The sequence below is a fragment of the Melopsittacus undulatus genome, chromosome 3 (assembly GCF_012275295.1).
Source record: "Melopsittacus undulatus isolate bMelUnd1 chromosome 3, bMelUnd1.mat.Z, whole genome shotgun sequence".
NCBI classification, from domain to species: Eukaryota; Metazoa; Chordata; class Aves; order Psittaciformes; family Psittaculidae; genus Melopsittacus; species Melopsittacus undulatus.
The window spans coordinates 82,418,875-82,433,665 of NC_047529.1; the positions used below are offsets into that span (position 1 = coordinate 82,418,875).

At 44.2% G+C, this 14,791-nt stretch overlaps 1 protein-coding gene across 1 annotated transcript in view; it reads right to left on the minus strand.

The window, feature by feature from the left end:
• Positions 1-6,125, minus strand: part of UTRN (utrophin) — a 377,071-nt gene extending 370,946 nt beyond the window's left edge. Inside the window, exon 1 of the mRNA XM_034061252.1 lies at positions 5,998-6,125. Coding sequence (XP_033917143.1) covers positions 5,998-6,076 — 79 coding nt within the window. The 5' untranslated portion in view covers positions 6,077-6,125. The remainder of the gene's footprint in view (positions 1-5,997) is intronic.
• Positions 6,126-14,791: the final 8,666 nt, after the last annotated feature.

Here is a 14,791-nt window from a genome sequence, read left to right on the forward strand (position 1 = left end):
GTGGTATGGATGTCCTTTCAAATAAGAGGCCCAAAGACATAATATCCTAATAAATAAATAAATGGCAGTTTCTGATGATTCCTTCTTGATGGCAGTTGTTTTGCTGAATTTGCAGCTGTGTATATTTTCAAGTTAGTAGTTTCTTGCCTCATTTCAAAGCTATGGCTTGCAAGAGCTGTATCACTGTCTTCCATCAAACCTACAGATGCCAGAGGGCTCTTCTATTTTCTTAGCCTGTTATTTTTGTTGCTACCTTTAAAACTCCCAGCTCCCTTCTGAGGATATACTGTCACTTTCTGAAATTACAGCTCAGCTTGCTTCCCCATTCCATTCCAGAAACACATGGGGGGGGGGGGGGGGGGGGGGAGAAAGGAAGACATGAGACAGACTTCTGACAAAGTAGGGAGCCCTAAAACTTATTCTTTCACCAGCACAATAAAAAGTCAGACAATGCCACTCCTCCCTCCCACCTCACAATGTTTAAACCCTGTTATTCATTCTTCAGACTGTTATTAAGGCATCCAAATAAACGCAGCTCTCCCCAGCTTCATGCTAGGAACATCTCAACTCCCAGGATGGGTGTTAACAGCTGCACTCTTCTAATTGTGCATTTTCCTTTGAAGGAGGGATACTGTACAACACATGAAAAACAGATCATGCAGGCTCTAAGCACAGGAGTCCATTGCTGCTGCCTGGCAGTGGAGCAGCTATACTGGCCTGAAGCAACATGAGTTCATCTCAAACCCACGTGCTCTTCCCCCTTGCCCTTCCATACCCAGCCCATTGCCCCACTTCACTCACATTTGAATGATTTTAATAACAGTACTGCACTACTCTTCCCTGCTCACAAGAGTATACACCATGGGCAAGTGATGCTGCTAGGAAGAATAGTCAAGACAAGGAGGAAGATCAGGAGCAGTTACCGAGAGGTGTTACAACAGCATAGCTAATTCTCCGCTAAGCTGCCCAATGCTGTGAAACTGGAGAATTTCCTTGCACGTGCAAATATTTTCACTATAATGTATAAGAGTCTGCCTTCTTCCCCCAGACTCAAGGGCTGAGGGAAGGAGACGAGCTTTAAAGAACGCCAGATGAGGCAGAGCCAGAAACTTCCCGTTGCTACTGATCTGCCCCTCACCTCGGCATCCCTTCTCCATGGGATCCTCATCCATAGAGAGTCCCACACCACCAGCAGCTGCCTCTCCCCAGCCCAGCTTTCAGACCTCTTTAGAAATACTTAAGCCACTGCATGCAGTGCCTCACACAGCAGCTCTTGCCCAGGGTTATACCCTCATTTCCTGGCAGAGCACGCGCAAATCAATGGGCTGCTTTTATGATGTGGGTTTTTTTTTTTTCTTTCCTTCTTTTCCTCCCTGAGGAGCATGAATTTCTATTCCAAGGCAAAGTCGTGCTTCAAACACACGGAGCAGCATATGTTATTTCTTCACCTACCAATCAAGAGGCTAGAAGAAACTAGCCTGGTACTTATATATCTGCCATTTCATAAATGCTAGGCAATACCCTAGAACTGTCTTCATTGCAGCATCCAATCTGTCCCCAGCAGACAGCCCAAGAAAAGGAGGCGATACAAATGATGGAAAGAAGCCAGGCTACAGCAACCTAAAGGTTTAGTTTTGAAAAACAGACATTTTATGGCTAGAAATAAGGAGCAGCAAATTTGTCACTTGTTTTTCATACCTTGCCTGCACACACATCCCTGAAGAGTTCATGCAATGCAAAACGGGCTATGCCAACTCTGCACCTGCTTGGCAGAATCCTAAGGATCTGACTGCAACTATAAGGACTTCTGTCTGTCATTTCACGCTGATGGAGCCAAACGGACAAACAAGAAGTAGCACGTTCAGCCTGTAGCGACCCATCAGCAAGAGGCACAACCCTAGGAACTGGTTTCAAAGGCAATATGGGGCACTGTGTGGCAGGGAGATCCTGAAGCAAGCAGGCTGCTGGCCAAGCAAGCAGTGCTTCATAGGGACAAACAGAGAGAGGGACAACAGCAGAGGTTCTAGGAACGAGCCTTGCCCAAGAACTCCAAAAATAAGTTGCAATTTCTCAAAGCAGTCTTTCAGTCAAATATATTTAATGTAATTAAAAATGAAAGGTAGATGAGCAGAATTAAGTTCCCCTCAATTTAGACAAGAACTCATCTTAAAATGCACCAGAGGCATACAGTAATCTTCCAGAAATGTTTTTCCTGTCACATCTTACTGTTTAATTATATATTACCATTCCAAGCTAACATGACAGATTTTAAGTGAGTTTGTCTTTTTTCCATAATTAATCATAGCAAAGACTCATCTGTTCTTCAAGCCCAGTGATGACAGCACTGTTTTCACCACTGTAAGGCAATCATCCCACTGCATTCCTTCCTGAAAGCTACTGCAACAAGAAAAGCTCACCTATGCACAAGATGCTTTTCGAAGATATAAATCAGTTCCATATACATTACTTCATACTTTAGGGAAGTAAAAAAGTGAAAACCACTTTTCCATAGCAAGTAATCTGACAGACACATAGGCTAATAATGCTAAATAAATGTTAATTATAAATATATAATCCCAACATAACCACTCAGGAACAAGTAATCCTAGCCCTTAAACATAAGACACTCAGAGCCATCAGCATCCACCACTGCTTGCAGAAGGAAGAGAGGCACTTAGCTCTTCTATGAACATAAGGCAGCCTCCCTTATAATTACCAAGGCCAGAAGTTATTTTAAAGGCAGCTTGGGTCACCACCATATTCTATTCTAAGTGCAGAAGATGCATCTTCAAAAATAACTTGTAGCTATGTGTAGATCAGTGCTAGCAAACTATCTAATCAAAGAAGAGCCACATCCAAAGTAGGAAAATAGGAAATGCTAATTGGACAGCAGAAATAAGTCTTTCTTTTTTCAGTACCACAAGTCACAAACCTGATATTACTGGACACACACACAACTCTCTGGCTTTGGAAAAATCAAGCATTTATCACTTAGAACAGCTACAACATATGGCACATTCACAAAAAGTTTTCTTGCTGACTGCTCAAGGTAAAGGTATTTGCAACACAATCAATAATACACAGGGATCTCTGTTCAAAGTGTTTTATCCTTCATCCTCACAGTCTGAACTCCCCAAAGGATGAATTGAAAACTTGCAAAATTACTTCTCCCTCCCCCATATGTGAAATCCTGTGAGACACACATACACACATTTTGGGGTTTGGTGGGGTTTTACTGTACAAGCAACAAATAGAAATCCAATGCACTGTTAACTGATTTTGATTGCTCTATGAAAAATATATGATTTTTGGCAGCTCTCCTATATCCTTCACATGGTATGCTGGTAGCTTCCCAATTACAAGTCACTACAAATAAATTAAATAGCTTGCTCTGCTAATAAAAACAGGCGTAGATGGGCACCACACTACCCTGAGCAGACGTGAAACTTTGTATGTTTTATTACAGCCTTGTAGGAGTAACTTTAGATCAAAGCTCAAGTTTTCAATAACGAATCACTGTATTAACAGTGTCACTTTTATGGCTTTTTAGGTGCTTTCCAGTTTTCCAAAGCAAGATAACTAAAGCAGCAATGACCACAAAAAAAGATAACATATTCAGTTTCACAGGCTGCTAGTGACTAAAGTTTACATTTGTATCCAAATATTTGGATACATTTTTCCTAGTGCCACTCTTCCTTAAGGTCTGACCTCCAAAAGATAATTTCCTTCCAAGTTACAACAAAATACAAGATTCAGTTGGGTATCTTAACCATCACTTTCAGAAGACGAATGTTTTTAAATAGCCACAATATCCTAACAGCTTTGTGATCTGTTCCAAAAAGATTAAGAACATGTTGAAAAGGACACACACAATTGCCCAGGAGAGCAGAGAGGGAAAGTGATCTTTACAGAGGACACTATACATCTCTCTCTTTTTTCATTTACAACAAGAGAGTCAACTCCATTTCAATGTTCTTATTTAAAAGTGCTAAGGAATAATATGCACTGAAAAAAACATTATGACACGTGTTAATATTATGACATATTAAATCACTAGAAATGGGGTTTGTATCTTATTTAAGAATGAGAATATTAAATGCACATTTCCATGCTCTCTTTAATCAAAGTATTAGAGAATTCCCAAATCGCAGGTGCTAAATGCATAGAGTAGTGAGAAACAGAACAACAGCCCATTTTCAATGACAAAAGAAAGGAAGTGGAGATCCTAAACCTAGCCTGGTTCTGCTATCCAGAGCCTCAAAACCCAAACAGACCCTAGCTACCCCAAGTACAAGTATGTTATAAGGTAATCACACTTCTACTGTACTCCAGTCACACTGTAAGGAACATCCCGTGCTGGAAAAGTCTTCCCAAGAAAAAAAAAAAAAAACAAAACAAACTAAACTCAGTTTTCCTTTCTATCACAATCAGCATTCTTTTTTTCCAGCTATCTAGGAAAAATGGAAGACTAGCTTGTAATATTTTTCCCAACTACCCTTTAATTTGCTGTCATCTATACTTCAGGAAACTTCAGCCCTTTCATTAGGAAATCCCTCCCACAGGTTTATTCATAGGGAATGGAACATCCAGATCCAAACCAGAGTATTATTTAGAAGAGATGAATTATTTAAGATCAATCTTCACATGCCATTTTTAATTCAATGTGCAAGTTTTTTAGCCTTGGGAGTATTAGAACATACATAATTTTCTCATTAACAGAGAAGAAGAAAGTTAAACGGGTTGTAATGGGAGATTTACAATCATCTGCCCTAACCAAAACAACAGAATTTACTGTACAACTTGTTCATCCAAGGAAAACCTCAAATACAGCCATGTGCCCTCAGACATCCTATAAAACTGTAGTACTTGGGTACATTTATGCATACAAACTGTCTGTAAGCCACCCCAAAACTAAAAGCCCTCAGAGGTGCTGACTATACACTTACAATCAAGTAAAGTTATGTCCAAAGGTTTCAAAATAGCAGCAGAAAAACGTAAACCAGCACTACAGAATTCAAGTTGGAAAACCACAAGAATTTCTGTTTCATAAACTGCACTTTCAGAAGTTGAGAAGATGACTGCCTCAAAAAGAGGAGGTCTAAGAAACAAACTATTCATACACCAGTGAGATCCAGATTCAAACCCACATCCCACTTAATATGACATATCAGATCACCACCAGCTGAAGAGCTACAGTTCTTAATGTATGGAACATTCAAAAACAACACAGTTAGGCTTCCAGTATTGAAGGAAAATCTTTTGACAGCAGGAGCGCTTTGCATTGAAGAGAGAAAAAAAAAAGAGCCTTTGAGGCTAAAAAAGCAAGCATCCAGTCTCTTGATGCAGCGCAAATTTCAATCAAGGTTTAAACGACTCACTTCTGCTCTCCGAAGTGCTAAAACAAGGGAACCTCCTCACCCACCCCAGCATCCGTCTGAGCTTCTGAAGACTCAAATGTACAACAACCAAAAACACCCCCCATGTTTTTACAATAACCTTCAGCTCCGTTACATGAACATTTTGCTAGAGGAAATGCCTGAGTGAGTAGCCTTAGACAACTGTTTTACATTAAGGAGGAAGCACGTTAATTTATTGCACGAGTACTACTGCAATATGCACTTTTAGGAGGTACAGTATTGCGGCCACAGTTGCCATTTTCAGCTCTTGAGAATAAACACAAAAGCTGCCAACTTTAGGTTGCATAAGAGCACTTCAAGCGCGTGGTTATTTACAAAAGTGAGGTAATTATAATGCAGAAGGTGGATCCCAAACAAACAGACTTGACTAACACTGTCCAAAAAAGAAAAGAGAGATCTACAATTACTATTACTTAATTGTAGGACAGCTGCACAAACAGCCTCAGTCACTCGCTGTACTACTAATATACAGACAGAAAAACAGTTGGAGAAGTATGCTGTTTAAAAATGCAAGCTGATGGAAGAAGCCATTCATAGAGAAGAAAAAGGGGAAACAGCGGTTTTTTTTTCCCCAGCTTACCTGATCGGGACTTAATGATATCGCTGAACTCGCTGTGTCCCCCATTAGGTCCTTCCTCCTGATCTGAGACACGGGCCATGCTCGTGGGCTGGGGTATGCCACGGACGCAGTCTAAATCCGTCGGGAGAGGGCTCCCATGGAGGGCCTCAGCTCAGCACCTACAGCTTAGGACAGGGAGCAGAGGGACACAGTAACTCCATGGGCTACACCAGGTATCACTCCACATGGGAAGCGAAGCCATGGACCAGCTGGACAACTGGCTAGTGGCCAAGAGGCTGCTTCCTGTGCATGCCCCTGCCGAGAGATGCCGTGCGGGACTTCAAGTGTAAGAAGGCACAGATTGGTGCTGCGGGCCACTTTGCTCCCTAGCCATGAAGGTGAAGCCTCGGCCACCCCGGGTGATGTGGCACCCCGTCCGTGCCCACCCGCACAGCCCAGAGGGGCGGGACACAGCCTGGGAAGTGACACCCTCACCACCCAGCTGGCACCAAGCGCGACATCCCCACTTGAGCGGGGTGGCGAAGCCGGGGATCCCCGCTACTGCTGAGGGACAAGGGGCCACTGTGCCCCTCCGGCCGGCCCGGGGCGCCAGAGACACGTGCGGGAGAGGCCACGAAGCTCCGTGCGGGGCGGGGGGAGGCGAGCCCAAGGGACGGGCCCCGCAGCCCCCTCGGCAGAGCCGCGGTCCCCGCTCCCCCAACGGGGATTTTGACTAGGGCGTGCCGGCACCGCCGAACCCGGGGGTACACGGCCCCCGGTCCCCCCCCGGCGGGGCCGCCCCTCACCCCAGCTCCTGGTCCCGCCCCGGCACCCCCGCCCCGCCCGCCTGCAGGTGCGCCCAGCGAGGGCGCTGCGCCCCAGCCCCCCTTTACCGGCCCGGAGTTGGGGAACAAACTTTCCCCCCACGCCCCTCCCTGCTCCCAGGGGCGCTGGGGGACCGCCGGCAGCAACCCAGCACCGCCGCCACTCACCCCTCGGACACGGCAGCGGAAAGCGGCCCCTCTTCCCCACGGCCCGGGCCGGCGCCTCCCCGCGCCCCGTCCCCGGTAGCTCCCGCGGCGCTGCGCTGGCGGACCCACAACTTTCCGTGCGAGCCGCTGCCCGTCCTCTCCCTCCTCCTCCTGACCGTTCCCCGCCCCTCCCGGCACAGCCCCGCCCTCGGCCCAGGCACCCCCTTTGTCAGCCGGGCCAGCTCCCCGCGGCCCCTTCGCCGAGGGGGCGGGAGGCTCCGGCCGGGACGGGGTGGGACGGGGCAGAGAGGGCGGAGCAAGGCGGGGCCACGTCTGGGAGAGCGGCGGGGCCGCCCGGTGCGGTGAGTGTGGCTGTGCCGTGCTCCGCTGTGCTCCGCCCCTCGGGCCCTCCCGGCCTCACCTGTGCGCTCCCGCCTCTCCTCTCCTTCCTTTTCCCCCCGCACCTAAGCATGGTCGAGCAGCGCTTCGAAGCGAAGCGAAGCGCACGGTGGGCAGGGCAGGCACAGCTCGCACGCACCGCCACTCTCCGCTGGTCGGTCGCACCGCCGCTTCCCATTAACGCCGAAGTGGCACAGTAACGGAGAGTGACAAGGGGTGGGGGGCGCTCAGGACATTCGTAGCAGTGAGGCACTGGCACAGGCTGGGGAGAGAAGGTGTGAATGCGCCATCCCTGGAAGTGTTCAAGGCCAGGTTGGACGGCATCCTGGTGTAGTGGAAGGTGTCCCTGCCATGGCAGGCTGGTTGGAACTGGATGATCTTTAAGATCCCTTCCAACCCAAACTATTCCATGAATAACAGCAGGAAATAGCTCCTAAACCTCTCCTATTTTGGCCCGGTATTCCAGCCCCACCCCAGGGGGTCACTGATGGCCCCAACCTCCAGGGACTTCCATTCCGGAAAGGATAGAACAGCACGAATCAGTAAAAGTGTGCAGCGCTGGGTGTCTCCTCAGTTTCTGTGTGTGAACAGGCACAGACATTAGTAAAATATTTAGCTCATACTAATTAATTTATTGCTGCATTTGCAGTCTGGGAATGAACATACTGCTATTTGCTAAGGCAAGTAGTCTGTACTCACCTGCACTATAAGGCTGCTGAGCACATGACCTGTATTTATCGTGGTGGCATCAGTTCGAAGTTTCTGGGCTATCAGACACCGCAGCTCAGTAATTCCTCAGTGTTACCTGCCAGGCCTCAGCAGTCCAGCCCAAAATGGTTCCAAAGTTAGGTGCATTGCCAGCACTGAGTAACTCACTGCCTTAAATAACAAAACCAGACACCGGCCAGCAGTCTGCAGAAAAGAAGATTCAGAATTTATTAGCCAGAAGAAAGAAGGGAGCCCAGGCTTGGCAACATACTTATTTTGTATCTCCAGAAAAACAGAAGCTGGCAGCAATGAAGTGAGGAAGATTTGTTTGCAGAAGTATCTTTTCTTACTAGTGTACAGCTCATGAGTTTACAAGATACTACAAACAGCAATAATAAACAACAATTATGTGTATTTTAGACCAAGCTAACTTTTATATTTACTAATAATTCACTATTTCCCCCAGGGAAAAAAGATTTCTCAAGAAAAAACAAAAAACAAACAAAACCAAAAAACAAGCTACCTGTAAATTGTTATTATCATTATTCTAACTGCATTTAATATTTTTTACTCAACTTTAATCTGTGCAGTACTTGTGTTACAGGGACTGGGTCTTACTGTTCTGCATCCCAGCATGGAAGGCCTCGCAGACAGTGCAGTATATTTTTGCACCTCTGAGAAGCCCTGAAAATGAAAGTGCCAAGTTCTGATCATTCAATAGGTTTCCTGAGTGATTCAGGGCAAAATTAGTTGATCTGCTTAATTCAAACCCCTGCGTGATGTTTTAACAGTTCTTACTTGTAAAGAGATAATAATAAAGCAAACAAAGTGTTGTGGTGGCTGAAGATGTGGATCTGTTGAGAATTGCAGATCATGGATGACGAACACCATCAAACCTATCCAATGAGGACAGGCTGAGAGAGTTGGGCTTGTTCAGCGTGAAGAAGAGAAAGCTGCAGGAAACCTCATAGCAGCTTTCTGTTACCTAAAGGGGGCTTACAAGAAAAACGGGGACAGACTTCTGAATAGGGCCTGTAGTGATAGGACAAGGGCTCATGGTTTTACACTAAAGGAGGTTAGGTTCAGGCTAGGTACAAGGAAGACATTTTTTGCCATGACAGTGCTGAAACACTGGAACAAGTTGCCCAGAGAGATGTCCCATCCCTGGAAAGCTCAAGGTCAGGTTGGACGGGGCTTGGAGCAACCTGATTTAGTTGCAGATGTCCCTGCTCATTGCAGAGGGGGCTGGACTAGATGGCCTTTGAAGATCCCTTCCAATCCAAGCCATTCTATGAAACCACCAGTATCAATACCCATTAGCATAAGGCAGTGCTGAGTGGTAAGCTGGTAGTGTTGGAAAGATACAGTCTGTGTTTATGTCTCTTTGTTTACATTATGATTACACCTGTACTGTGAAACAGCGTTTGTGGTTAGGGGAGCACTGTTTGTTCATTACCTTCTGCCTTGCTGCTCTTTGGATGAACATGCTTCTCTGCCCACATGTCCCCTCTGCATGCTGGATTTTCAATGCCCAGTCAGCAAAAAAACACCCTAATGCAGGAAGCCCAGATTCCAAATGTAACCTAGCTGCTTTTCATACAGTTCTTCCATGAACAGGACAAGATGTATGCTGACCCATGTAACCCCATGCTGCTCAAGAGTCAGTTCAGACAAAAATCAGCATTTCTCACTGCTGGGTATCTCGCAGCAATGTGGGGCCCAAGGATCCAAAATCACCACATTGCCTTGCCTGATGCAAGGAAATGCTAAGTGGAAAAGAAAGCTCTTTCTTTTGTAAGCTGTACTGAGAGGATTAGTCATTACAGAGGTTACACAAGACCGCTATCGGGTAGCAATAACTTTGATCGCTAAAAGCTGCAGTCAAGCTGATAAGCAGGAGCAGAGAGCTGGTATATCCCGTTTCAAATCTCCCTGTGTAATCCCAAGGTCCTGATTTTATAATCTTGCTCTGAAGGCACCTACGAATTATTTCTCAAAAAGAAACACATTTCAGTTTAACCTGATAGCATTTCCTTTTTTCTCTTTTTTTTTTTTTCCTTTTCCCTCTTTTTCTTTTTTTTTTCCTGTTTTAGACAGAAGTAGCATCATTATCTTCTTTGAACTGTGGAGTGCCAGCAGAAGAGTGATAGAATAACAAGACTGCACACTACCTCAGGGAAGCAGGAGAATTCTTTTCCTGTTATGTTTCAAACATGCCCCTCTCCAGGGCCATCTTCTCTCAGCTACTGATCAAAGCCTGAGTTTTCCAAGCTAGTTATTTAGACTGTAGGCTTCTCAGTGTAAGAGCTGTAATTTTTATATCTGAGTCTTTAGGCACAAGTCCATCAGGGGAAAACTCGATCCTACTCTTCAATATTCTGTGCATGTGTATGCTTTAGGTCTCTCTAATTTTGTACCCCAGTGATTGACAGAATGAGCAAATAATGACTAGCACAATTTTAAAGTCAAACAACAAAGTCCCCACCTAGTTATACTTCTAAAACTACATTCCTCTACGAATATCTTGATCACTGCAGACCATTAATGTCATGTGGAATGTGGTGCACACTTTACTTTTCTGTGTAATGCAGAATAAATTGGAAAGGAAAGGAAAGGGAAGGGAAGGGAAGGGAAGGGAAGGGAAGGGAAGGGAAGGGAAGGGAAGGGAAGGGAAGGGAAGGGAAGGGAAGGGAAGGGAAAGGGAAGGGAAAGGGAAGGGAAAGGGAAGGGAAAGGGAAAGGAAGGGAAAGGGAAGGGAAAGGGAAAGGGAAAGGGAAGGGAAAGGGAAGGGAAAGGGAAAGGAAGGGAAAGGGAAGGGAAAGGGAAAGGGAAAGGGAAGGGAAAGGGAAGGGAAAGGGAAGGGAAAGGGAAGGGAAAGGGAAGGGAAAGGGAAGGGAAAGGGAAGGGAAAGGGAAGGGAAAGGGAAGGGAAAGGGAAGGAAAGGAAAACCCATGAACCCCTTAGGTAACATTAAGAAAGGAAGGACGAGGGGAATACAAAAAAGGAAGCAGTGACGAAATGGACTGAGTAGATGTAGAGCCCCTGAGCTTTGACCTTGGTAAATAAATACTTTATTCCTTAATACATGAAAACAAAGCTGGTGTGAGGCTCTGAGCTCACCTTACTTTGTCTCTGTGTCTTTTCTTTGTTCTTAGGATTTCTCATTTTAGAATGGACTCATAGTTGATAGGATTACAATATAACTAGGAGTTTCATGTATCTCATTACCTGGAGATTGACTGCTATAATAATGCATGTGACCCTTCTTCACTGTTTTGACACAATTTCAGAAACCATTCCATATTCAAGATGAAATGAAATACCAAATGGATACTCTGTATGTAGAGTATCTTTCTTGCCCCCTTTTGCATAGCCCATCGTGTTGTTACTCACAGTTCACAGATCAAGCAGGCTGTTACTCAGCAGACACGAGTTTTTTTCCTGCAGAAATTGCATCTGAATTCAAGTAGCAGCTCCTTGGTGCTTTGGTGCTGATGTACTGCACCAACCAGTCACTGCAAGCCCTTTACTATTTTCATTATCTCTAATCTGAGGAGAAAATATATAAAAAGACATATTAAATAAACATTTTCTCTCTGTATGTTCCTCTTGTGAGGGAAATTATTATATTTCTCTAAAAACTTGGGTTGAGTTTATCTACAACTCCTTTGGCAGTACCTTTGAAAGACTTCAGTACACTAGGCAGACATATTTAGATTGTTCATTTTCCTTTCTTTTACTGAAATCTAAGTGCTTTGGAGTTATCTTTGTTATGAACTAATTACATTATACAAAAGTATTCAAAATCAGCCCTAGCACAATTTTAAAGGGGGAGACGGGACGGGACGGATGGAACAATGACACACATGACATACAGCATTTTCTACCCTTGGATGTGATAGCTTGGGATGTGATTTTAATGTTAGATTGCTTATTTTTATTCCAAGCTCAGCTGCCTTTGTGTGCACACTCCTTCTCCCCCAAGAATTAAAGTCCTGTTGTGGCAGGGACTGTAGCACATCTTCAGGAACACAAGGCTATTTTGCCACACAGAATTAAGGGCCACTAGGTGCAGGAAACAAGAGGGGTAGACTGAAGCAATCATGATAAATACACGACCTGGGGTGCAATATACTCTCCAAGCAAAACGCCCACCTCCTGCAGTGCCACAGGTCCATCTGAGTGCCCCTGTGTTATCATTCTCTGTCCTTTTCTTTCTATTTAACCTAAAGAGAAAGCAGTGTATTACCCTTAGTGTACCTCCATTTCTACAAATTGAGATAGAATCACAGAGTCATAGTTAGGGTTGTAAAGGACCTTAAGATCATCTAGTTCCAACCGCTCTGCCACAGACAGGGACATCTGTATCTTCAGTAGATTTCTTCCACTCTATTTTTGTCTCATTAGATTCGATATACCTATTGATTAGATCAAAATCAAAGGAATATTGTGTGCATAAAATACATGAAAACCGTGTATCTTAAGTTTCAGTGGTTTTTTTATAGCTTCATTATAAAACCCCAGAAAATTGAACTGTATTAATAGAAATGCTGACATCCCTTTGGCTGCAGTTACATTAATTGAAGCCACCATAATTTAGCATCATTCTGAAGAATATAACCTCTAAAAGTACATTAAATAAGAGTGCATTAATGAGCAATTATACTAATCAATTTACCCTCTCAACATAACTCTCTTAACTGCACCAAAGAAGACTGGAAAAAAGAAAACCATCAACAACAGAAATACCTCTGAAGACACAGACTTTTGGCCAACACCGCAAGGCAATCCTCTGCAAGGGCAGGCGTAAGTTGCTAGTCAAAGTCACTCCTAGTACAACTTGTTTTCTGTTTCTGTTTTTCAGTCTGTTTCTTTCTTTCACTCATGGCTATTTTTTCAGTGCTGTTCCATTCTCATTTGAAAAGCTGATATGGTATACATTGGCATAGGTTTGTGGCTAGACACATTAATACCTAATGCTTGTACAGTTATAGAATATTTTATCAGCAAGTTTATCAGTTAGTGGTTAGAATAGGGAACAGGAATCCTATGTTAACACAACATAAAGTTGAGTAACTTGCTTGGTTTTAGTAACTTGGTTTACTCTATACTGTAGGGGAAAAAAATAACATCTTCCATCATATGGACATTATTTATTGGGTGAAATTATACAGTAGTTAGACAAAGACAATTTGGAAACACTTGAAAAATGAGAGCATTCACTACTCTATGAAAATAGTTCCCAGTTGAAAGAGTGTTTCTTTGTAAGTCTTCATTTTAAGGGTAGGCAGTGGGAGAAGATGCAGCTTTGTCTTACTAAAATTAAAAGTATCTCCTTAGTACTCTGAGCATGCTCCCAATATGGAATGAATGCAAACCAAACAAGAAATTAAAAAAATAAATAAATAACCCCCCCCCCCCCCCCCACAATTTATCATAAACCATCATTGTATTTTATATTTATTTGCCTCACTTTATATCAAACAATAAGGTACATGTCACTGTTTCTTTGTCTTTTCTTGTTAAATGATCAATGTGGATGCCTTGTACTTGACCCCTTAAGAAGTTCCCTAATTAGAAGTAGAATTCAAGGTTTTACATACAAGATTGCACAATTGTTAATAAAATCCCTCTCTGCTGGAAAACACCATTCATTAACATCTTTACTGGGATAATGGCACCCCCTGGGACACCAATAGCACCAGCAGAAACCTGTGCTATGGATTGCGTGTCCTATTTTCCCACCCAATAAACACTTTCCATCTGATTAAACTCCTCCATAGGCTAGACTTGGCAGCTTGTGGGGGTTTTTTGCCTTCCCAGATCACACGTGGACATGGGTGGTTACCAAGGCTGAGGCAGGGGCCAGGCTTGAAATGCTTTGGCATTGATCCCTCCAGCTGCAAGACAGCTGCAATACAGAAGCTGCATAGCAGCACACTCTCTGCCCTGAGCAGTATTCAGCTTCCAACCACAGATGGACAGCCTATGGCCAAGAGAAGGCTTGACCACGTTTTGCTATACCTGTCATCACAAGCATGCCCTTAGACCGTCTTGAAAGCACCACTGGGCTTACAAGATTACCATTAGCCACCTATTTTACAAAACATGTAGAGTTTTTTATGTGCTGAAATCCTAAATAACTTTTAATTACTACTAAGTGGGGTTTTATTTCCTAGAAATGACAAGGATTTGGGCTTTTAACTAAAACAAAGTCACAGTGATAACATAGTTATGAACCTTACGTATATCTACATTTTTAATTCTGAGCAAATGAATAGCTCTTATTAGAATACAAAATCAATTACCAAGTTTTATACCCACAAAAGACTTTAGTTATGAGTTAGTTTTGCAGTGTCTGTTTTTCTGCGGCTGAAGGAGAGGTTCTGCAAGCTGTGGCATCTGAGGCCCATTTGTGCTGCCCAGGGCATCTCACTCTGTGCCACTCCACATTTTGAAACTCATTTTATGAAAATTCAGCCTGATGAAGTCGGCTATCACAAGGTACAGTTAAAGCTGTATCAGCTAATGATTTTAAATCATCTTGACTGAAGCCTCTCATTCCCTTTCTGAGTTCCTCCTGGAGCAGGCAGTAGTGGGGCTGCCCCAGGGGCAGAGATCGGCTGCTTTGCCTAGCCACCCTGCTCCGTGTGCCGCTGGCAGGGAAGCGATGTGCTGGGGTGCCTCTTGAGACACTTCTCCCGTGTGGGCAGCCCTCTGTGCACCTTGTGCAGGCA